General features: G+C 30.2%; 2 protein-coding genes across 3 annotated transcripts; one reads left to right on the top strand and one right to left on the bottom strand.

The window, feature by feature from the left end:
* Positions 1-16832: 16832 nt before the first annotated feature.
* On the top strand, positions 16833-20858 carry LOC100791114 (GABA transporter 1). 2 transcript variants are annotated; one of them, XM_003539757.5, is made up of 7 exons: positions 16847-17210; positions 17963-18193; positions 18726-18823; positions 19086-19272; positions 19382-19512; positions 19641-19874; positions 20442-20858. In XM_003539757.5, the coding sequence occupies exons 1-7, from the start codon at positions 17102-17104 to the stop codon at positions 20820-20822; spliced, it is 1371 nt and encodes a 456-aa protein (XP_003539805.1). In that variant the 5' UTR covers positions 16847-17101; the 3' UTR covers positions 20823-20858. The 2 variants fall into 2 exon arrangements, with proteins under 2 accessions (XP_040863381.1, XP_003539805.1); XM_041007447.1 differs by lacking the exon at positions 19641-19874 and having other exon boundaries at positions 16833-17210.
* Positions 20859-21657: 799 nt separating this feature from the next.
* LOC102669054 (AT-hook motif nuclear-localized protein 7) lies at positions 21658-23442 on the bottom strand. The gene is made up of 3 exons (XM_014764605.3): positions 23315-23442; positions 22886-23050; positions 21658-22248 (listed from the first exon to the last, which is right to left on the bottom strand). Exons 1-3 carry the CDS (start codon positions 23426-23428, stop codon positions 21856-21858), a joined length of 672 nt encoding a protein of 223 aa, XP_014620091.3. The 5' UTR covers positions 23429-23442; the 3' UTR covers positions 21658-21855.
* Between the last annotated feature and the right edge of the window lie 794 nt (positions 23443-24236).

The following is a 24236-nucleotide window of genomic DNA, read 5'->3' as shown; positions in this document are numbered from 1 at the left end:
ATTATTTACTTATATTATTGTCATTAGCTAGCTAGCACTAAATCCTATATGTATAGTACATTCATCGATGTCATGGACAATTTGCTTAATTAATTAGGCGAGACACAGTAAGAATGAGATTGAACCAAGTTAAAAATGTTTCATTTTATCCCCTTTCAATTAAACTAAGAAAACGCTCCCAAGTCAAACTCTCAAGGTAGGAGTAACTTTTATATTTCCAATTTTTTTTACAATTTTAGTTTTCTGCCGAGTGAAAAATTGAGTTTGCATATTCCCATGTATCTAGAAATAAAAGATCTCATTTCTAGGTGCATTTGGTTTAGAGTTCTGTTGATGTTCTGATGCTCCTAAATATCATGTGAAAAAGGGTTGGAAATATGTCCTGTGCCCACCACATTGAGTATGTACTACTGTGGACCCACCTATGCACCTACCTTTTTTTATTCTTACATATCTTTCTTGTTCTCTTTATTTAAAGTTACCTTCTTCTTTTTCTTTTTTTCTTTTTTTATTTTCCGTTGCAGAATATATATGAAAAAGGGGCCAATGTAACACACCCACACTAACTTTCTCAAACAAAAAAAGGGAAAACCAGAAAGAAAAAGATAAGGAATATCATATAATTCATGTGTTTCTTTAAGATATATTCTTCAAGTTAACCCTGAAAGAAAGATTGAAAGGACTTAAACCCTACAACTTCAATACATGAGTTGTAATTTTTTTTTCATTTTAAATTAGACAAAACATGTTAATTTGTTCCTATCTTTTCTTTAGTCGCTAAGGTTAACAATAAATCTCTATCAAGAACATTAAAACAAGAACTTTTGCAGTCAAATTGGACAAGCTCCAATGACCCATTATTCTTTTCCCTTTTTCTTGTTTTTTTCTTTCTAAACAGTAAAAGAGAAACACACACATGTTCAGACTTCTCAGTTTTTTGGTTTGAAGACTTTGCAGCATAAGCCAATTGCTTTAAAATAACCAACTTTGACAAGTCTTGAGGTAATTGGTTATTGAGTATTGACATACCAATTTTCCCAGTAACATGCGCATTATTTTGCGCTCTACTCACTCTCGTGCATTGCCTGCAATTGTTAGTTGCTTTGATTTTAATTGTTCATCCAAAACACAATAATCAATTGTTGGCTGCAGACATACTAATTTTGTCTCAAACACAATCAGTCATCTTCCACTTTTTAAGATCTTTTTTTTTTTTCCTTCTTATCTTAAATCTCCAAAATGGTCCAAGCAAAAATAAACAAGTGGACTTTAACGACCACGTAAATCAATAATCAATAATTACTACAAAGAAAGAATATCCCTTTGACTCTCCTTTTGATATGCTCATAAAGTCATCACTTTGTATCTTTTTGCGCTTGCTATCAGTGGTTAATTAATTAACCAACTACCCCCTCTAATGGAGTATTATTCCATTCATTGCTTGTTTCTTATTTTAATCATATTAATTAATTAGTGTTATAATTAAGATGATATATATTTAAGAATATAAAAAGAGTAACTGTTAGAGATATCCTCTAAAAAAATGTTAAGAGATATGAAAAGTATAAAATCATTAATGTATTTTGACTTAGTAGTTTAAGTAGTTAGATTTTTAACATGACATGATTAACATGATGTAACTAGTTAAGAGTAATACATTCACATAGTTAAAACAGGCCTAAAATTAATTGAGCTGTTGCGGGAACTTATAGACATGTTAAACTTCTGAAATAATTAATTTATGACAACAACATTTTCTTCTAAAAGCATCTAAAAAAATTCTGGTTGCATTCTCCTATGGGCCATTTTACACACTCAATTGGGCTAAATTAGAGATAAATAAATGAAATATGAAGGAAATGAGCAACCAAATCTGATTGCTTGGTCCCACTTTATACACGGATGCAAACAATTTATATTAAAACAACACAATAGCTTTAAGTTTTAGGTGTTATTTGCTATAACGTCTTGGAAACCATTTCTTAGCACTATTCAACTAATGAAACTGTCGGCAGCCAATAGCCATCGTTCCTCTACTACCATTGATAGCTAGAGAGCAATTATTATCAGTGCAATATGCAGTAACTTCAATTTTTTTTTTTCTCTTTTTCTATTAAAGAAGTGCGATTTGATATTATTTAGAGGTGGTCGGTGATTTTGAAACACCATGTATGACACGCCATATATATGGCAAAGTTGAATTGGAAGTCTATTTAGTTCAACCTTTGTTTCTCTTAATCTAACCAAAGTCCAATTTATCAAATCCTGATTTTTAGGTGTGATAGACAAAACACAATGCAAATTTGCTACAGCAGAAGGAGAATCTCAACTCAACCATTTCTTCTTTCGTTTGTTGATCAAGAAGGGAGAGAGTACCCTGAAATTGAATTGTGTGTCTAGAAAACGTAGATCATAGAGACCCACTTGGCAACTCTCCTTGACTCCACCCACCATACCCTTCTTTACTTATTTCCCAAAAGCCTCATTGCCGCCATATTTTAGTAATTTTTTACAAAAAATAAAAAATAAAAAGATTTAATTAGAATTAAAAAAATAGGGAGAAAGAGGTTAAAAGGAAAAATCTCTCTTGTCCAACTCATACTCATAAAAGATTATGACTAATTAAATTAATTTTATTTTATGCCCACCAAATCGATTTGTTTTCTCCGCTTATAAAAAGCAAATTTAGTCATAGTCATTGTTTAATGGCAATTTCTTTTTCTTTTGTCTACCTTTGTCCCTTTTTTTCAAAAGAAAAAGAACAACCCACTTCTATTATGTAGCTATAAATATTTGGATCTTTCTTCCCGGTTTGTTATTTTTTCCTCTAAATTCGACTTTTCTATGAGTTTGTCACATTTTTCTTTGGGTAAGTAATCGGACCAGGGGCAAAAAAGCTACACCGAAACTGTTTGTGCCTATTACATGTTGGCACTATAAAAAAATTGATTACGGTCGATTTAACTATAAATTATTAGATAAACTTGGACTACCATATGTTTGAAGGCTCTAGCCAATCTTTATATAATATGTATTTATATTTTTTAATTATAAAAAAGTTAATAATACTATGAAGATTAGTCGGAATCATAATTATCTCAAACTAATTAATATTTTCTTCAATTCAAGATTCAATCATATGTAAATATAATATCAATCACTTTTGATCAACAACATTGATAAAAAGATAATGATTTATGTCTCTTAATCAATGAAGTAGTTTAGGATTCGAATCTTGATTGATATTTAAGTATGAAATATATAGGTAACGTTGCAAGGAGAATACTAAATATGTATGTGCTTATGTCTCCAACAATGAGTTGTCATTGTTTTATACGCGGATAATTTCGTACCAAAATGATAATGAGGAAAAAAAATCAAAATGTCTTTCTTTTATGCTCTAAATGTAAAATTTTAAGAGTTTCTTAAATTATTAATGATTGAAAACTAACAGAATCTTGAAACCTATGATTCTCATAAATAATATATAAACAACTAATACGAATCTTTCTCTATAAAAAGACTTCTCTCCAGTGTATTTTAATTTTCTTAGAAATGGAGAGAAATAAGATTTCACTCCATTGATTATTTTTATTCTCTACGTTTTGTGATGGCTATAGAATAGAGAGAGCATTTTTCTATCAGGAATGAGACCTTGTTTCACGTTAGTGAGTATTAACCTTCTCTTATAACCACTGCTCCCATCAAGACTTCTTTTAATTAATTCAATTACAATTTAATCATTAATTATTTATTTATTAGTCCCTTAAGTCACATATCTCTCAACATTAATTCTAACACCAAACACAAGATTTTCTTTTTTTCCTTTCTTCCATATTGTTTATTCTTTTTTTTTTTGTAAAAGGAAAAAACTTAAATCCTACGTAAAGCAGATACCCTGGCTCTGGCTCCTCATATAAGACTACGAAGTAGCACAAAACTCATCTTAATCTTTAGGAATCTTTGTTTTCCACATTAGTCCAAGAGATCATTTATAAATTGATAAGATGACCCAAATATGTTTGAGAAAATTTAGACCGTGATTTATGATAAGTGAGAGCGTCAGTCTAATGAAAAATGTCTATATAGACAGCGACATTAAACTGTCAAGGGATTTTCTCGAAGATAGTTGCGAATGCCATAGAAAACAATGTGATAATGGCCAGATTTATCGATTTTGATGGAGATAATTAATTGTCGGAGAAAGAACATACATACATGCCAAGAAGATGGAGAGAAAGAGAGGAAGATATATAATATGACATGAGCGTTAATAAGATAATAATGTTAGTTATTATGATTTGTTTTTAATCCCAAAAGTCCAAAACTATGTTACCGAACTTTGGCAAATCAAATGAATACCACATCAGCAGCAGTTTGACGCTTCATTAGAGGCAAAAGTAACCCAAATCATACACTTTTTAGGCCAAAGTTATGTATATTGGGGAAGCACAAAGAACCGAAGCTGCAAGTAAATAAGAAATGCATATTCTGTAAACTTTATTAGGTGGAGCCTAATTGCACACTTGTGTCGTTGGAAGAGTGAAGAAAGGAATGTAAAAAGATGAGAAAATTAGGATGCACTTGCTTGAAATGACTCATGACTTCAGTTAAAAATCAATATATTTCAAGTCAAACACTTAACCGAGCAGACCCTTGCATATTATTAACACCAATGGGGAAAAAGGAAAACCTTAAACTACCAGAAAAACAACAGAGAACTGTATATATCTAAAGCTATGTACTATCATCAAATAATAGCATGTTATGTATGGGCAAATTTATTAACATTTACACTTATTAACTTAAAAGTCATTATCATGATTTCTAAATAACTAGGAGAGTTACGGTAGAATAATGTACTTCTGCATTAAGATAATTTGTCAAACCCTATTAAGCTGGTAGATTAATAGGCATTGAGATTTTTTTTTTATCTGTCATGTACATTAACTCGGCCCAATCCCTTTTAAAGTTAGTTTTGACAATTTTGAGTTTTAAAAATGAAAATCAGTGCAAGTTTTAGGTTACGGTTTGAGTAGTCCTATTCATGTCTAGTATCTTATGGAATTAGTTTAAAAGTATTTTTTTCATAATTATATATTAATAATAAGACTTCTAAAGGACAATATAAATCCAATTATGAAGTTATATTTATATTAATATAATTTATATATTTTAAAAAACATGTCTCAATTTTTAGTTTATGTTTCCTTAATTTTATGATTTAATTATATATGATATTAAAATTGATATATTATATTGATAAATTGAATCAATTTAATCTAATTTAATATATTATCAATCTCAATCAAATTAAGTTAAATCTCAAATTAATAAGGCAGTCAACTAAACACAGATTATTGTTGAAATGACTCAATTACACCAATATATAATATATCATGAATAATTATATAAATGAATTTCATATCACATCTTAACTAAAAATTTTAAAATTTAATTTTATGAGTCTTGTCTTTACTTATATGATCTTCAATCTTTTCATTTTTATATGATACTCCAAGAGATCTGGCCAGAGATGCAAGTAAGAAATAATTGGAACCAATTTGTTGCATATGTGAAATGCTATGGAAGGATGATTATAGGTCAGTATGTGCGTAAGGCCACCAGCGCTTGTATATCCAAGTACTGATATCAGTTGAAATGCGTGGAGTTTTCATTCACGATAGGCTTGGACACAAGAACTCCCTCGCGGTCCCTTCCAGCACATGTTTTGTACTTTTGCACAAATGGAATTTTTCATGACAAAAACCAGAAAGGCCACCTTCATTTACCAGAAAATTCCTTAGTAATATATTTTTTTTCATCCTTCGTGCTATACTATAGTATTAATTACTACCATCGATGTCTGATTCCAAATATCTAACCGACCAATAGAAGTGATACAACATGTTACAATCTGTCAGAACAATCATGTTACTCGTGGGTGTTAGAAGGGGAGAGGAGAAAAGGGGAAAATGAGACAGAGTGCACTGTCGGAAATCAAATTCGTATACTCACCATTTCTATAGTGCAACTTTGGTTTTCTTACATTACGATGTGAAACGAATTGCACGAAACATATATATCAATTATTTTTGGCATGATTTCTGTAAAACTTTTTTTCATTATTTAATTTATTATTCAACCAATTGTATGCACCCACCTTAATGTTTCGTGCTAACATATCTCTAGAGAAAAATGTAAGCCTTGAAAACTGACAACAAATTTTTAGACTAATGTTTGATAGGTGGATTTTTAAAACAAAGCTATGCCACCATGCAACTGGGTCCAATTTATTTCTACGTGATCCAAATTATATTCCTCTCCCAACGATCCCTTAAGTGCCACTACGAACTTAGCTGGCTCTGAGGACTTGTCTGCCTCCACTTTCACATTCATATATATCTGGTTGGAAAAGTTCCAACTCTTCATTATGGTTTCATTGACCAACCTTTGTTAAATTTTGGTTTTAGCTTAATTTAATATCATCATGAAGAATGGAAATATTACGCTCTGTAATCATATTTTTAATATTAGATCCGAATCGGATCTTGTCAACCGGGTGTGCTGAAGCATGCAATTTGCTGACAAGGATTCTTAGAGCCACAAAATACCCCTGCAGTATTGGAAGAGAGAAGAAAAATAATTAATCTGAACCCTTAATTTTATTTTTCATTTTTTATAAAATTAATGAATGAAAAAAATCAGCCATTAGATCATGGCTGCTGGCTCAAATGTGTGAAACCTGACTACAGTGAATCCAGTGTGGCTTTTCACCAATGCCAGCACAGCACAGTGCCTTGAATATCAAATGGGATTCAATAGGTAACCATAACCTGGTTATTAAGTTGTTAATAAAGGTATTTTTATAATATAATTTGGATTACTTGAATAAATTCTAGCTTTAACTGATGAGAATAATATCAGATTTTGTTTTGATTTTTTTGTAAAACATTTAATTATTTTAAACAAATATATTTTCTGTACATTGTTTTATATTTTTTGAATTTAATGAAATACTGTATATAGTTTTTCTGTGTCCAAGATTTTAGAAAGAAAAATCAATTTAAAGTAAAAAAAAAGTCATCAATTTGAGAGTGCAAACTATGAGTTGAACAAGGAAACAAAATGGAGAAGGATTGAAAAAATGCATGATCTTTAAAATAACAAATATTGGCGACACTTTTTCTTACATTCTATTTTCAACACTACTCTTTATGTAATTGGATAAAATTTGTTGTAAATCATCAATTTTTTTATGAATTTTACGTATCTAAATTAGGATAGAAAATCATTGAATGATAAATGAAATCATCAAAATTAGTGAATTTCAATCAATCACATAGGAGTGTCGAAAAAAAAAGTTACTAACATTTTTCTTTCATACATTATTTTTATTGATGACCTTAAATAATCACTTTTAATAAAAATCTCAAAGTCTGGGTTAGTACTGTGTAGGGTGTATAAGCCAAAAAAAACTTTAGTCGATTGATACATTATATTTTTTTATTTATTTTTGTTGTTATTTAAGATTTTTTATTTTATATTTTACATTCAATGCTTAAATGTTTCTTTTGCCTACAAATATATATTTTTTTCTTTTTCATGTAAATTCTTTTGTTTCATTTTAATTTCTATAAAGAAAATTCTAATTTTAGTCCTCTATTATGATAACGTGGAATGTGATTATGTTAACTTTTTGCTGACGTGGCTTTATGATGACCTCAACATTCATGAAATGTTTGAAAAAATTAGACTACAAATAAAAAATACTAAATTTAAAAAATATTTAATTACACAAACTAAAAAATATATTTAAGTAAAATAAAATATAATGAACATAGAGGACCGGAAAGTGTTATATTTTCATTATCATTAGATCATTTAATCCTATAAAAACTTTATATTTGCATCTATTTCCATAAGTATTAAATTAAAAAAATTATAAAATACAATGAATATTTATGATAGGTTATATACATATAAAAATTTAGCAAAAAAAATCATGAACCAAATAAAATGTATATGTCTTCGATAGTAGAATTTTTTTTCTTTTTTTCTTTTTAATCTATTTGAAAAAAACATTTCAATATAAATTGTTAAAAAAACCAAAAGGGTATTAATTAAAATTCAAAAGGGAAATTAATAAGTAAGGGGAAGTAGGTAAACAAAAAAAATTCTTCTATTTTCTCTCCGTTTAGAGAGAATCTGATCACATGCTTATTTACATTTTTTCTTTGGCCAAAAACAAAAATAAATAGTGGTTCATACTTGAGAACATTATTTTATGCCCGCTTTTATCTCAAGCAAACAAAGTTGGGTGTTGGCCATTAATATTAATGTCCGTCCAACTCAAGTTAAAGACCTATGATTCCATAGGGTACCCTTCGGAAAACTCAGCAAGGGGCATATGAATTTAATTCTGGAAATCAACTAAAGGTTGCCCCTCTTTGTGATTAGAGTGTCGGTGTTTGTCACCCATTTTGGAACATAGGTGTCATCATCCTTACCTTAGCAAGATATTTCAATCTATTTAATTACCTTACAGCATATTTTTTAGGATCTGTAACTATCTTGTTGAATAACTTAAATGGTGTTGGGTAACAATATTACATATGTTAAAAATGTATTAATGTTTGAATAATATTTTTCTTGTATATGATGTGATAGGTAGTGATACTTATTAGAATAAAATTTTCTCTAACTAATTAAATACATATTTTATTCTATTTATATTTAAAAGACTTGATGATCAAAACTATATATGTGCTGATTTTCCAAAATATTTCCTTTGCAGCAAAACGTGATATCTTGTTAAATGTTGAAATTGACTTTCTGTGTATTTATTAATTAGTTTTTCTTTCTTTTTCTTTTTTCTTTTTTTATGGGATAAAAAGAAAAGAATGTCTTATAAAAGGAAAAAGGATAGACATGAAATTTTCATATTTATTATATTAACTGTAACCCATGCACTATAAAGATTACTTAATATTAGATTTTTTATTTTTTGCTTTAAATTTCCAGGCTACTTTTTTTAAATGGGATAACTCATGCATTGTTTTTTATTTTTTAATTTCTCATATCCTACTAGTACGCAAAAAAGATAAATGTTTATTTTGTATAACTAAAACTTATAATAAATAACAAGTTTGGAATGTATAAATGATATTACAATTAAAGTGTGTCATATATAATTGAGTATATAAATTATATTTTAAATTTAGTTTAAAGAATTTTATTTGTGAGATAAGGTAACTTTTAACTATTGATATTTTTTAAAATATTAAATTTAATTTTAAAAAATAAATATGAAAAAGATAGATCAAAAGAAATAAGAGGTTAAAAAAATTCCTAAAAATAGTCTAGTTAAAGAAAAATTCCTAATTAGTATTCTCATTAAAGAATAATTTCTAAAAGAACTATCATTCAAGGTAATTATTCCAATTTATATAGAGATGGAATTATTTCATTTTTTAGGAAAGGATTAATTCGTTGAAAAATCAACATAATTTTTTTTATTTAGTAGTTTTTTTATAGTTTTATTTAGTATTTATCTTTTTATTTCAAATATTTTTTTCTTCTCAAGAATTTATTTTTGAAAAAATTTCAGGGTGATTTTATTATATGATATCATTATTATTTGATTGTTCTTTTTCCTATCAAAACTTACACTCTGATTTCGTTTCCTTTTTGTTTTTGACTATTCCATAATTGTTTTCGCCTTTTTCTCCCCTTGTTCACAAAAAAAATAGTAACGTATTGAATTTGGGTCGCTTTTTCCTTTTTGTCCATGACAATTAATTTGGGTCATCTGGAAGAAATTACAATGGGCTCTAGCCCTTTCTTTGCAAAAAACTGTTAACAGGCTATAACCTATATTAAAGGCAGTTGCTTCCTGCACCTTTAAATATGTTTCCAGCACCTTTTTAACTTTCTAAAAAGGCTAATTCGAAACGAAATGACATTCGGAAAAGGCTAATCTGGAAGACAATTTTACATTCCAAATTATATGTAGGAAATAATTAGGAGGTGCAGGAAGCGACTGCCCTATATGTATTAAGGAAGGTCCGTAATTTTGCCAAGATGGGCCCAATGTCTTAGGTCCATTCCCTTGTCCCAAAAAATAAAATAAAAAATCAAAAGATTCCTAGCTAGAGAGAACCACTTTAAGAAATTTAAGGGCAAACAGGTTGCTCCACCATGCAAATTGAATGCATTACGGTGAGAAATTACGATGATAATTTCTTTTCACTATTGGGTCATTTTATGTTGAAATAAATTTAAGAAAATAGATAAAAAAATATAAATTTTAAAATTAAAAAAGGATTGAAAAATAATGGAAAACTGCTATCCTTTCTTGGCCATTCTCAGAAGTGCGGTACTTATATAAATGAAGTTGGAAAGGCCCTAATAGCTTTCGTAACTTAAAGCCCAATAGAGTTCTTTTCCAAAAAAAATTATTAATATAATTGAAAAAAAATAAAAATTAAAGGATTGAATAAAAAAATGAGAATTAAAAAAATAAAAACAAAATTAGTGGAGCATCTAGATTCACAAATTCCTCTTTTCAAAACGAAATTTTTCTATTAAAAAAATATTCTTTTCTTCACCCTTTTCTCTTGAATAATGCCCTTTGTGAAGACTCCTCTCATGCGCTTTGATTTCTATTAAATTTTCTTCCCTTATGGCCATAGAAGACCTTTCAGCAATATGGTTGTCTAGCCTCCTAACTTGAATATCAAGATTTCTAATTAAATTTTGGTTGGCTTCAAAGTTAGCTTGAAAAGCTTTCATGAATTGTATCAGCACATTTTCAAGATTCAAGAGTCTATCTTTTCCAAGTTAGTTGTGAGGGTGTGAGTCTTGCTTCCATAATGAATTTCCCACAAAGTAGATTATAATGACCAGTTGAATACTCTTCTCCATAAAGAACATTAAAATTTTGTGGGGCATTGACCCTCAACTGCATGAAATCAAGATGCTGAGACAATTTCTCTAGTTGATTGCTAAGAAGTCTTTGTTGTGTTAGCATGATACTCCAAGAATCCCCATGTGTAAATCTAGAATTCATCAAAGGTTCTACTCTATAAACATTAACTCCAAAGATACACAAGGGACTAAAGTACAAAGGGTAACACAAGATAACATAGTAAAAGAAATTTAAGTGTGAAGAATGAAAGAAAAAAGAATCAATGCCTAGAATATGAAAATAGCACAAATTGCCTAATGCGAGAAACAAGTCCCCGAAACGACACCAATTTGCTTGATAAATCCTTGACAAGCATACCAAAGTATCGTATAAATAAAATAAAATGAAAAGTCTGAGTATCGTATCTACAATAACTTGTTTGCATCAAGCTATCCATGCAAATTCAAGATCTCGTCAAAGAAAATTTTGTTTTAATGTAAAAGTGCAGAAAAATAAAGTTGGTTCTAAACTAAAAATAGAACAAATTAAAGGTGAGCAAAAAAAAAAAAAACAAGCAGTTGGTGGACGAAAGTAGCTAAATACAAAAATAAACAAAATATTGAGGATTTGGCTACGCTAAGCTAACAATCTCAATAGTTATAAATATTTTCTTTATCCAATGTGTTAGATAAATGATCTCAGTTATCTTAAGAAAGGGAGGTTGTATTAAGATACAAAAACTATTTCCCAATTAAAATTTCACTCTCTCTTTTTGGATTAACAATGTACCCTTAATATGAATTACTCAAAAGACAATTCAAAATAAACTTCTTTAAAGCAAAACATAAAAGAAGTTTAAAGGAAGAGAGAAATGCAAACTTGATTTATATTGGTTCGGTCACTTCCCGTACCTACATCCAGTCCTCAAGCAACCCACTTGAGATTTTCCACTCTCTTTGTAAAACTCCTTTTACGAAAGTCTGAACCACACAGGGATACCCCTTCCCTTGTGTTCAGGAATCCTTACAACTTAAGAGACCATCGGTCTCTTAAACAATTTCCTTTGAATAAGAAGAAGAAGAAGTTTCTCTTTTAAGATAAGGATATTACAATTGAAGATCAATCAAGATTCCTTATTGAATATGCAAGTGTTTGACCAAGGAATCCTTTTTGAGAGGATAAGACATTTCAGTTCAGAAAAACTCTCACAGAAAATTCGTGTCCCAAGTCACCTATATATAGGCCTTTAATGATCATTCAAAATCATTTGAAAAGATATGACTGTTGGGAGTTATTTTAGAAAATTTCTCACTGGTAATCGATTACCAAAATTGTGTAATCGATTACACAGTTGTTTTTTGAAGAGTTGTGACTCTTCACATTTGAAATTTGAATTTTAACTCTGGTAATCGATTACATACACTCTGTAATCGATTACAGACTTTTAAATTTAAATTCAAATTTCTAAAGGCTGCTTTAAAACGTTCAAAACTTCTGGTAATCGATTACAAGCTTTCAAAAATATTAAAAACATTTTAAAATATTCCATTAAGCATTTTGGCCACTGGTAATCGATTACCAGAGAGTAAATATCTATTTTAAAAGCTTTTGAGAAAAACCTTTGGCCATAACTTATGCATCATCAATTTGGAAACTTCTTTGTAAGACTCTAGAGACTAACTTCATCATTTATCTTGGATTTCTTGGAGTCTTGTTTTGGATCAAACTTGAAAAGCGCGTTTCTTTGACATAATCAAAATATCATGATATCTTTGCTTCTACACAATGGTCACTCTAATGTCACCTTAACTTACTATGGTGCTCTAACCATTATCTATCATATGAAAGAGCCTAAGTTGCTTAACTTAACTCCTAATTTCTTAGCAAGTCAAGTTAAACCACTCAGACTCAAGAACAAAGGTTTATCAAGGCTAACAACGTTATTTCATCCCTAAACATAACACCCATTAGATACCACTTTTAAGTCTTAGTTAAAAAGCATTTACAAATGATATTTTAACTATGAAACATGTTCATGTGGTTGATCACTAATGATACTTACAAACATGCCTTCATCCCTAAATAAGACATTCAATAGATGCTCTATTCAAAACTCAATTTTCAAACATTTTCCAATGATAATAAAATAGAGAATTAAAGCTAGGGTGATTAAGTCATAAAACAAGCAACCAAAATAGAAAAAAGCAATAACACGAAGATAAGTACTGGATAAATATAAAATTGACTACATAAGAGTAAATTTTAGTACACCAATTCCCCAACAAAGGATAAACTAGCCTCTCATTGCCATGAAATGCAAAAAAAAAAAATACACAATGAAGGAGAGGAAAAATAAAGGAAAATGAAAGATGGAGGTAAACGGGAGCTCTAGTCCCCACACATAATTCTAGGTTAATACCCCCCCCCCCCCCCTTTATTACAATGTTAAAAGTGTCTTATCTAGCCAAACAATCTTTGTCTTTTCTTTATCACAATGCTAATAGCACGAAAATCACTTGTTAAGCGCACCATCACTTTTACACTGATGAAAGTTACAGCTAGCTCAACCTACAAATGCTAGCTAAGCCCAATTACAAAAATTCATAAAATTGTATTGTCAGATGGGAATTAGGCTTAGTGCAAAAATCACTTGCTAAGTGTCTTTAAAAACTCGAATTTGGTCCTTTCAATTTCTAAATGTTTGACATGCGGTCTTCCTTAATGTTCTTATTTGTGTTAAGCAACTCCCAACTCGTTAAGCGAGCAACTTCAACTTCAAATTCTACAATTCCTTTATTGATGCACCAAAATTCAGCAAAACACAACTAAAATTAATGAATTCACTAAAATTAACTTCATTAAACTAAAAACATCAAAAGACATTAAATCCTACTTTATTGAGATCAAACTAAGCATTAAAAGAGAAGAAATGAGATAATTACTATGAAATTTAAGGGCAAAAACTAAATATGCATAACAATTATCATTACCATGAAATTCCTTCAAAGCATCAATTAAAAGAAACATACTTTTATATTGTAAGATCAAAACATTCATGTATAATACTAAGAATAAAGTAAATGTGTTACAAACTAAAATGATGCTAAGAACAAACCATACAAGAGCATTGTCCCTAGGACAGGTCACCACAAGTTGTCAATATTGTTTGTATTGGAGAAAAGTTAGTTACAATACAAACATATTTTAAATGCATTTGTTAAATTTTACTTACTCATTCAAGTAAGTTCTAAGGTAGATCTTTCTTTGTGATTCTTACATCCATCTTTAAATGTAATCTTGAGACTGTTTTTGTGTATTTCTTGATAGTAATAGATTTTTAAATTTTGTTTGAACAAGAGAAAATAAACAAAATAGAAAAATTTAAAATTAAATTAAATAAAAATATGGAAAAGAAAAAAAAATGTTTCTTGACAATTTTTTTCTTTATTTTTTCAACCTAACAAAGTAAGAGATCTTATTTTTTTTTCTTTTTTCTTTTTTTCCTAACCAAATATAATGTAAGGGTTTTTTTTTTTATGTACAAATATAATTTAAGTATGATATCTTGCTCGAGTCTCCGTTTCATGCCTTTTTTTTTCTCCTTTTTATGTTTTACCATCAGAACACACCTTTTTTTTTATTGGTAGCTTTCGTTTTCTCTGGACCATTTGGCTCAACTAAACTTTTACTCTCTTTTTTCTCCTTTGACTATTTGCTAGTTTTGGTAGATAAAGCAAAAAATGGTGAATTCCACCACTTTTTATTTCTTAATTTATCGTGTCTCTGTTTTTCATTTCTTACCTACTTATTTTCATCCTATTTCTTCCTAACGAAGCAATTTTTTTTTTTATACACAACAAATCAGTTTAACATAATTTACTATTGTAAACTTTATCCTCTTGAAAAATATAGGAAATGACATTTTGAGAGACGAGGTCAACAATACTTTAATATATCTATTAGCATATTATAGTTTTAATTTTTTATACTATTTTTTAAATGCACGCACATCTAAAACTTTAATTCAAAAATTATTTTTTTATTCGTTGCTTATTATTTATTTTCACTCTTAGAATAGCTTTTTCTTTTCCAAGATCATGTGGTTATTCTGATCTAGTTTGTTAGGAAAATATTTTATTAAAAGAGACTATGATTACTTGAATGAATTCTCTATCTTAAAGAAAAATAGTATCCACTTATTAGTTGAGGGATAACCTTTTTAGTATTTGTGTGTCTTTCTACTATAGAAACAAGTAGAGAGAGGGAATTAGAATCCTTGCATGAACTCTTTTGGTCATTGTGTGAGTTGCTCCGAATAGAAAAGGATAGAACTCGAAATTCACATGGTTGCATGGTTGACTAGCCATCGCATGTGATCTCCATGTTTTGTAATTCCAACGTAAACTATTAAACAATTATCAGTTATTACTTATTAGAAAGTCTAATATATGAAGCAGCATGAGATTGAGTAGTGTGTACAAGTGTCCAACACAGAACCTCTTCTACTTCGACCTTTCCTCCTTCTGCTCTAGTAAACATCAATATGCACATTCTTTTTTCCAAGACTTACAAACATCAATAAACACATTATTTAGACACGTACATTGAAAACATTGGCACTCACTTCTATTCCTTAATTAATAAAAACAGAATGGAGCTCATACGTGAACATTCATCTCAGAAGAAGTCTAGATTAATTGCTCAAGCCAATTAGGAACAAGTACTAGAAAGGGAAAAACAGTTTTTGCAGTATGACAAAAGAAGGATTTTTAGAATAGAGTTGTTTAAGTGTGAAACTAAATAATAAAATTAAAAATTTACTTTTCTAATGTTTTAAATATATGGATTAATTAAAAAATTATAGAAATTAAAAAGTGAGAAATGAGTGAATATCTTTATTTTAGTTATACTTTACAATCATTAATTAATATGACTTAGAGAAATACTAGCAATACTTTTTCTGAAATTTTATTTTCAACACTCTTTCGTTCATTTATTAAAATTTGTTAAAAATCATCCATTTTAGTGAATCTCACTTATCATTTAATCATTCATTCTCCTGATTTAGATATGAAATCCATGAAAATTGATCATTCAAAAAAAAAATTAAATCAATTAAAAAAAAAGTATTGGAAACAAAATGTGTGAGAGAGAGAGTATGAATAGTATTTCTCACACGACTTAAATCTAAACCTTTTATTTAAATATGCGTAACTCATCTTGACTACGGCGTAACAACGTTGAAATTTGTTAACCGACGTCGACGCAATATATGTGGAAAATATATGTGTATGTGTGTGAAAAAGAAACTTACAATCTCATTCATCTAGCTTTCATTCGGTGGCGTATTCAACTTAGAATCTCTGTCTTCAATTTGTTCACAAAGTCGTGACAGCAAGTCAGCAATGCTTACATTGCCCAGTAAGATTTTCTCAAACATTTTGTTTTTAACATATTATTTTTATTAGTTAAAGTTCATGTAAATCTTATTAGGCTTGGAATGAGGCATACCAAATTGAAAATAATAAGACATACATATTTTCTTTTGTGTACAATAAGACATATATTACGTCTAGCATTTGTCTTGCCTGTATATCAATAGAAGAGAATATATGAGAAAAGAGTCTCTTACTAGCATATGTAATAAGACATACTTATTTTTATAAAACGTACTAAATTGAATATAATAAGACATACATATTTTAAGTGAAAATATGAGAAAGAGTCTCTTACTAGTATATATACTTATAATAAGACATACTTATGTAACCAAAAAAATAATAAGACATACTACTTATTTAATAAAACGTACCAAATTGAAAATAATAAGACATACATATTTTAAGTGAACTTTATTGAATAGAAGAGAATATATGAGAAAAGCCTTCTCTTACTAGCAGGGCCTTGCCTGTATATATTCCTCCTAATTATGCTAATATGAAATTTGGACAGTGAGGCCATTTTGGTCATGGTGTGATCATTTTCTCTGCTCTTATTCTTAATGAGGCTTATATCCAAGTTTGGCCGGTTGCATATTGCACAAGGCGTCTATAAAAGTAACATCACTGAAATCATTGTCAAATTGACACTGCTTTTCTCTAAAAGGACTTCAAAGTTCTGTTAGATATACAGTGTTATTCTGCTTTCGATCGCTCTATTATTCATTTGCTAAGACCTTAGAGAAGACAGAGGATGGGTACCCTGCTTCCAGATGAAAAATCAGAGAATCCAAATGCTTTGGAACAACTTCAACACCAAAAAGATGTGGATGCAGGCGCTCTCTTTGTCCTCAAATCCAAAGGTATTCCTCATTTTTTTTTATTTTTATAACCTTCTTCTTAATGTCTCTTTGTTCTTCTGTTTAGTCTTTTATGAAACATTATTTAGAGCCATAGGATTCTTGTCCTTGTTTCTTTCTTCTTCTCCCACCTTTCCTTCTTCGGAATATGCTGCACGGTTTTAAAAAGTCTTGGTCCTTCCATAACCTTTGTGAGTTCAAAAACAAAACCGCAAAAAGGAAAGGCCATGTTTCTTCCCCTAAACCAACACCAAACACCTCCACCATAATTATAGAAAAGAATATGAGCATCATATTTTATCAAGAAAAATGTTGGAGGGACACTCACAATGTTACTCAACACCTAGAAAGAGAAAATAAATATAAATATATGAAATTTTTTTTATTTCTTATCTATTTAGTCAAAGAATTTGATGAATTTTAATATCTAAAAAAATTGTCATTTAACTTTTGGTAGATGAATATACTGAATCGAAAGAAGAAGAAAAAAGCCATTTAATTTATACCTATTATAAGTGGGAGCTTAATCATTACTAACTGGCTTTCAGTGATTTCATCGTATAAAAATCATTTCGTTGTTGATTGTTCTCCCAGCCGACTTTGATGAACGAAAAAATTGATGCAATTTTGTCTTCGTTGACTACCTTGGCATAATAATTGGAGCACATGGGATGTACTTGAAGCAATTAAGACGAGAAAATATTCTACATACATTATAAAATGGATACTATATGATATTAGGTGTGATTTTGTAGGTTCTTGGATGCATTGTGGGTACCACTTGACAACTTCGATCGTGGCACCACCTCTTCTAAGTCTTCCTTATGCATTCACCTTCCTTGGATGGACGGCTGGGATCTTAAGCTTAGTGATTGGAGCTTTGGTCACTTTCTATTCATACAATTTAATATCTAGGGTTCTTGAACACCACGCTCAGATGGGTATGCGTCAGCTACGCTTTAGAGACATGGCTCGCGATATTTTAGGTACCTCTTGTGCTCATTTTATTTGCCAGCTCTTCATTTTGCTCTATGAGTTATATTATACATATCTTTTGGCATCAACATCATCCGATACAATATTATTTACTTTTCACACTTCAAATGACTATTCTGCGCCTCAAGAATTGAATAATAAATAAAGTCTAAAAATATCATTATGGTTTGTAATTTTCTTCGAATATTATATTATTAATATGATATATTTATCGATTTTATTAATAATTAATTTTTGTCGAAAAATTTAATTATTCATATTTGAATCACTCTTTTAAATTATATTTTTTTATCCATAAAATTCAAAGATCTTATTTAAGAAGATTAAATTTAATATCCCTCAAATCAAAAACTTATTATTTATGATTTGTAATCTTATCATGCATGTGATCGATTATTTTTATTTTAGAGTTTAGAGAGCACAAGTGTTTTTATCGTGCATAATACACATACGTATATAATTAATTTTTCCTCTCCAATTTTCTTTTAACTTCTGACATCAATGTAAATCTAACCTTGGCAGGTCCAGGGTGGGGTCGTTATTTTGTCGGCCCAATTCAATTCGCAGTCTGTTATGGTGCTGTAGTAGCTTGTACTCTCTTGGGAGGACAATGCATGAAGGTTATCTTGAACTATTCATCTGACTTATTTATCTCCATCAAAATGAAAAGTATATTTTAGATTATTAACTATGTGCATTTTTTTTTATCAGCATAAACTATGTGCATGTATTTCTTTATAATTTCAAACCGTTGGTTCTTTAATCAAAGATTACTCCATATTTTAATCTTTAAAGGTCACTTGTGAATTTTGAAAAATCAAATCGATGACCTCTACATTGCCCTTAACCTTTTATCCTTTTTCCTAATGGAAATAACTCCAGGCAATTTACTTGCTGTCAAATCCAAACGGGACCATGAAGCTTTACGAGTTTGTAATTATATTTGGATGCTTCATGCTGATTTTGGCTCAAATCCCATCTTTCCACTCTTTGAGGCACATTAATCTAGTGTCCTTGGTTCTGTGCTTAGCCTATAGTGCCGGTGCTACTATTGGTTCCATTTACATTGGTAAATTAATTTCTCAATCTTCTTTTCTTCTTTTGGTAATTTAGTAATTTGCACTTTATGCTTGGCAATTGAATTAACTTTTTTTGGTTTGCAATTCACCAATATACAGGAGACTCATCAAAAGGACCAGAAAAGGATTATTCTTTGAAAGGTGATTCAGTGAATCGCTTATTTGGAATCTTCAATGCAATTGCTATCATTGCCACGACTTATGGAAATGGAATCATTCCAGAAATTCAGGTTTGAAACAATTTGTCCCCCTCTAATTCAGCTCACGTATGGTTCAATCAAATTAATCATTGTGTAATTAAAAACAACTCATTTCCTTTCATTATTATTCACTTAATTTGCATTTTCTTCGATTATAGGCAACATTAGCACCACCCGTAAAAGGGAAGATGCTCAAGGGACTATGTGTTTGTTATCTTGTTCTTATAGTTACCTTCTTTAGTGTATCTGTATCCGGTTATTGGGCATTTGGTAATGAATCAGAAGGCCTCATCTTAAGCAACTTCGTGGACAATGGGAAGCCTCTGGTGCCCAAGTGGTTCATTTACATGACCAACATTTTCACTATAACACAATTATCTGCGGTTGGTGTGGTAAGTGACACACTAACACTATGTGGCTATAGGCCAATTTGTTTAAACTTTAAAAAATAATTTTTAAAAAACCATTTTTTATGTAAGAGTTTTTTTTAATAAACAGATAAAATTTGTTTGTTAAAAAAAACAAAATTACTTATTTTAAGTAAAAAACAGTTTAAACAAACACATTAAAAAAATCATAAAATTACTTGTATTATTTTAAAAAAAACACTTATTTTATCCCATCATCAATGTCACCACCTAAATTGAGGGTTAGTATATGTTTGATTCAATTTATTTTAGAGAAACAATTGTTCTTTTTTGTTAACTTTTGAGAGAGTTTTTGAAATTTTTGAAAAATCAATCTTTTCAAACATACAGTTATCCTCTCATGTTAACTGTTAACACGATAATTTCATATTTAAATTTTCTCTCTCTCTCTCTTTTAATGAAAATATTAAATATATCCTACCTATTTAATTTCTATCAAGAAAGAAAGAAATATAAATTTAGAGTCATATACATGAGAACCATTGAGATGCATTTCATCGTAAGAAAAATAACCCTTGAATTTTAATGCAGGTTTATTTGCAACCAACAAATGAAGTGCTAGAGCAAACATTTGGAGACCCAAAAAGCCCCGAGTTCTCCAAACGCAATGTAATCCCTAGAGTGATATCTCGGTCATTAGCTATTGCTATTTCAACCACTATAGCAGCCATGCTTCCATTTTTTGGAGACATAAACTCTCTTATAGGAGCTTTTGGCTTTATCCCACTTGACTTCATCTTGCCAATGGTTTTCTACAATTTGACATTTAAGCCATCTAAGCGAAGCCCTGTTTTCTGGTTGAATGTGATAATTGTTGTGGCTTTCTCCGCATTGGGAGCTATAGCAGCAGTTGCAGCAGTTAGGCAGATAGTTCTTGATGCTAAAAATTACCAATTATTTGCTAATGTATGATCATGTTGGACCATCCAATGAAGTTTTGTTGTTCTATGTATCATGGTTCATACTCTAGTAGTTTAAAACCAATCATTGAGTTATTTCAATTAATATAATTATATAAAGACTATTGCAGAACGAAATTATGAACTAAGGAGACTGAGACTGAGTAACTATTATAAGATGAAGCATTGTGGACACTAATTTCAACAACGCTATACATACATCGCAATTACTTGAAGGGATTTTAAGTTTTAAACTAAACATTGCTAACCACTCTCATTTTTTTTGTAACAATAATTCTTTTTGGTTACATAACCACTCTCTCATTAGTCCACTACATCTTTTTATTTATGTATAAAATTGTAAATTACATAAATCTCCTATATTCATAATGAGGGTTATCAAAACTAGATCAAGTATGGACTAAAGTTATAAGATTGACTTAACGGTGAAATGAGAAGTAAAGGGAGGAAAGAAGTTGTGGGTTCGAATTTTTCTATCAAAAAACTAACACCCGTTGTTACATGTCCGACCCCAACCAGTGACAAGGAAACACACGCTTTGATGAGAGTTGGAGTTGGTTTTTCTTGCTTTGTACTATCAGGGTAACTGTCTGGGATTGTGAACCTCCACCTTGATTCAGTCACAATGATCCACATTCTCCATAGGATTGAGCTTAAAAAGTGACAAAAATCACGCTTTAACCAAAGTTCAACTAGGCCAAAACCGTTCACAACCCCCACCCCCCACACTAGGTTTAGAAGGCAATGGTGGTCTGTCACACCTTAAGCAAGACAGTCAATTTAAGAAAGGAAAATTACTCTCATCCATTTAAGAAATAAAGCACGAAATGAAATCACCGAATGAAGCATCACATTTTTACAAAGATGACTAACGAGTTCTCTCCCACTTCACCAAAACTACATGATGAACAACTTCTCATAAAGTCAGACACTAAAAACAATTTAACCACTGGCATGAACAAAAGGAAACATAAAACTTAATCTCCACAATGAAAACTTGAAGAAAGAGGCTATTGTTGATAACTTCATAACACCATGACACTTGCACTCACATCTGCATAAGTCCTTTGGTCTGAATCGTCTGATGCGGGCTGCGGGGCCTGGCTGTCTAAATCAACAACACCATTAACAGAGGGAGAGTGCACGTTGTGATCTGGAGTAATAGCATTATCTACCATTCCATTGGATGTTGCAACAAAGACATTATCTGCTACACCATTAGCTGTTGCTGTTGGCTCAAGTGTTGTTGGTGGTGGTGAAGGACAACTCTTCTCACCTCCTGTCAACTTTGGAAGTTTCAGTTGGTCCCTTTCTGAATCTGAATTGCACAGCATAAGGGGTGCATTAGAAGATTCAGACAACTGTTTTCTCTTAATTTGTTGGCTGCTGATGTTTTGCTTGAAAGAGGCCATAACAAGCTGATGCACACGAAATAGAAAAAGTTTGAAAATGGTCTTAATGCAACAATGACCAATAATAAATATACATAGTACATCTAACAAAATTTAAAGACAACTTACATATAGTAATGTTGTTCTCTAATTAGAAATAAAGTTTCACTCCGATAATTCACCTAATAGAAGTTTGCATTAAATATGTAAAACTCTAATTCTAATTGGAGAACAATACTCAAAGTACCTGAAGAACTCTATCTAAGTTTTGTTAAATTTAACTCCCATGTCAACAATCAACACAAGGAATTAATTGTCAATAAGTTTGAACACTAATTTACATATATTTGACCCATTAAGACTACATATGATCAAAAGGTACAATCTATCTTCTATCTCAAAAAGTACAAACTACAACGGTTTTACATAAGTTCATTCAGCTTTGACAAGATTTCTTGCCATCCAAAAATTAAAGACATCTCTCATATGCCCTATATGCTCCAGTATATGTACAATACAACTATACTTGTAAATAACTCCGGAGTTATTGATTTGAATTAGCTTTCAGATTTACTTTAAGTCCCATCATGCTTCAATGTTTAATAACATAGCTTTGGTGGAATCAAATGATAAATCTCTACCACACATTTTATAAAATTCTTACTTGAATAGGGCAAGCTGCTACCAATGCACTCTCAAGAACACCTCCAAAAACTCTCCCATCAGTTCTAGCCAATGAAACACTCAACGAGCCAGTTTTACGAACTAGACCAGAAGGGCTACTAGTGTAGGTACATGCTCCAGATAAAGACAATATCTCAAAGGTACCCTGCATGTAGCACAATTAATTTGAAGAAGAAAAATCAGAAAACAAAATGTATACAAGCATAAGCACACACAAAAAAGGTGAGTGAGAGAGCTTATCTAAACATTAACATGCAAAATTTCAGTATATAATTGTTAGCAGCCTCTCTCTTTTCCTATTCCCTTAACCCAAAATCTATATAGTTCTTGTAACACAATGCAAAACTTCGATGTCAAGTGAAACACAGTAGAGAAATTAAGATTCACATGAATACTATTTATTACGTACCTCAAGTCTCATAATAACATGAGAAGCACCATTTTGGCGAATGGCCACATCTGAAACAGCACCAGTGGCAGAAAGTATGCAAACTGCTCGAGGGCCTTTGTCAAAAAATGACATTATGGTGCTGACCAAATCCTGAAGAAAATGACCAAAAACATATAATTTTTCGTTGATAGCACATTGATAGAATAGCTGTTAAACCAAGAAAAATCTGAAATTTGAACAATTCTTTTTACGAGTCTTGTATTACCTCTCCAATTTTCACAGTCAGCACATGAGGTATGATGCTTCCCCCAGCTGTTTCTGCCACAAAACCACCTGTGACAAATAAAGTTTCAAGCATGAGAAACAGATCAAAATATTTTATGCATGGAATGTTTGAAAAATAGAACATGAGATGAAAACATAGTGCATTAATTTTCTGTTCCTTTAAAAAATGCTCAAGCCAAAACAAGGAAATAGAATAAGACGTTTCATTTCGATTTATCCTTGTCTAGACGTTATCTTCAAAATTGATGACTATTTTCAAATTGCTAGTGTCTGGTTAAAAAAAAATTGAATATTACTTTTAATGTTGAAGTTAATGCACCTGATGACTTAAAAATTTATTATAAACTTTAATGGATTAATTGATCATGTTCTTGTTACATGTAGTATTTAAGAGTCCTACAATTTTTGTCTAATAGACTAATAGTCCATTTGTATTGCACAACCATTCCACCACCAAATGTTTAATAAAATAAAGATTCAAAAGCATATTTTTTAACTTATTTTTAAAACTTTTGTGTTTCTTAATCAAATTATTCGAATCTTAATTGATTTTTGAGTATTGAATAAATTGTATTGACCCTTTGACAAGGACAACTTCTTACCAATACCATAGTAAAAACAAAAAGAAAAAAAGAGAGTTCTTCCTTCACTCAAA

This window comes from Glycine max, chromosome 12, assembly GCF_000004515.6.
Source record: "Glycine max cultivar Williams 82 chromosome 12, Glycine_max_v4.0, whole genome shotgun sequence".
In the NCBI taxonomy this organism is placed as follows: Eukaryota; Viridiplantae; Streptophyta; class Magnoliopsida; order Fabales; family Fabaceae; genus Glycine; species Glycine max.
Note: the sequence above shows the minus strand (reverse complement) of the source record. Positions and strands in the feature narration are given on the sequence as shown.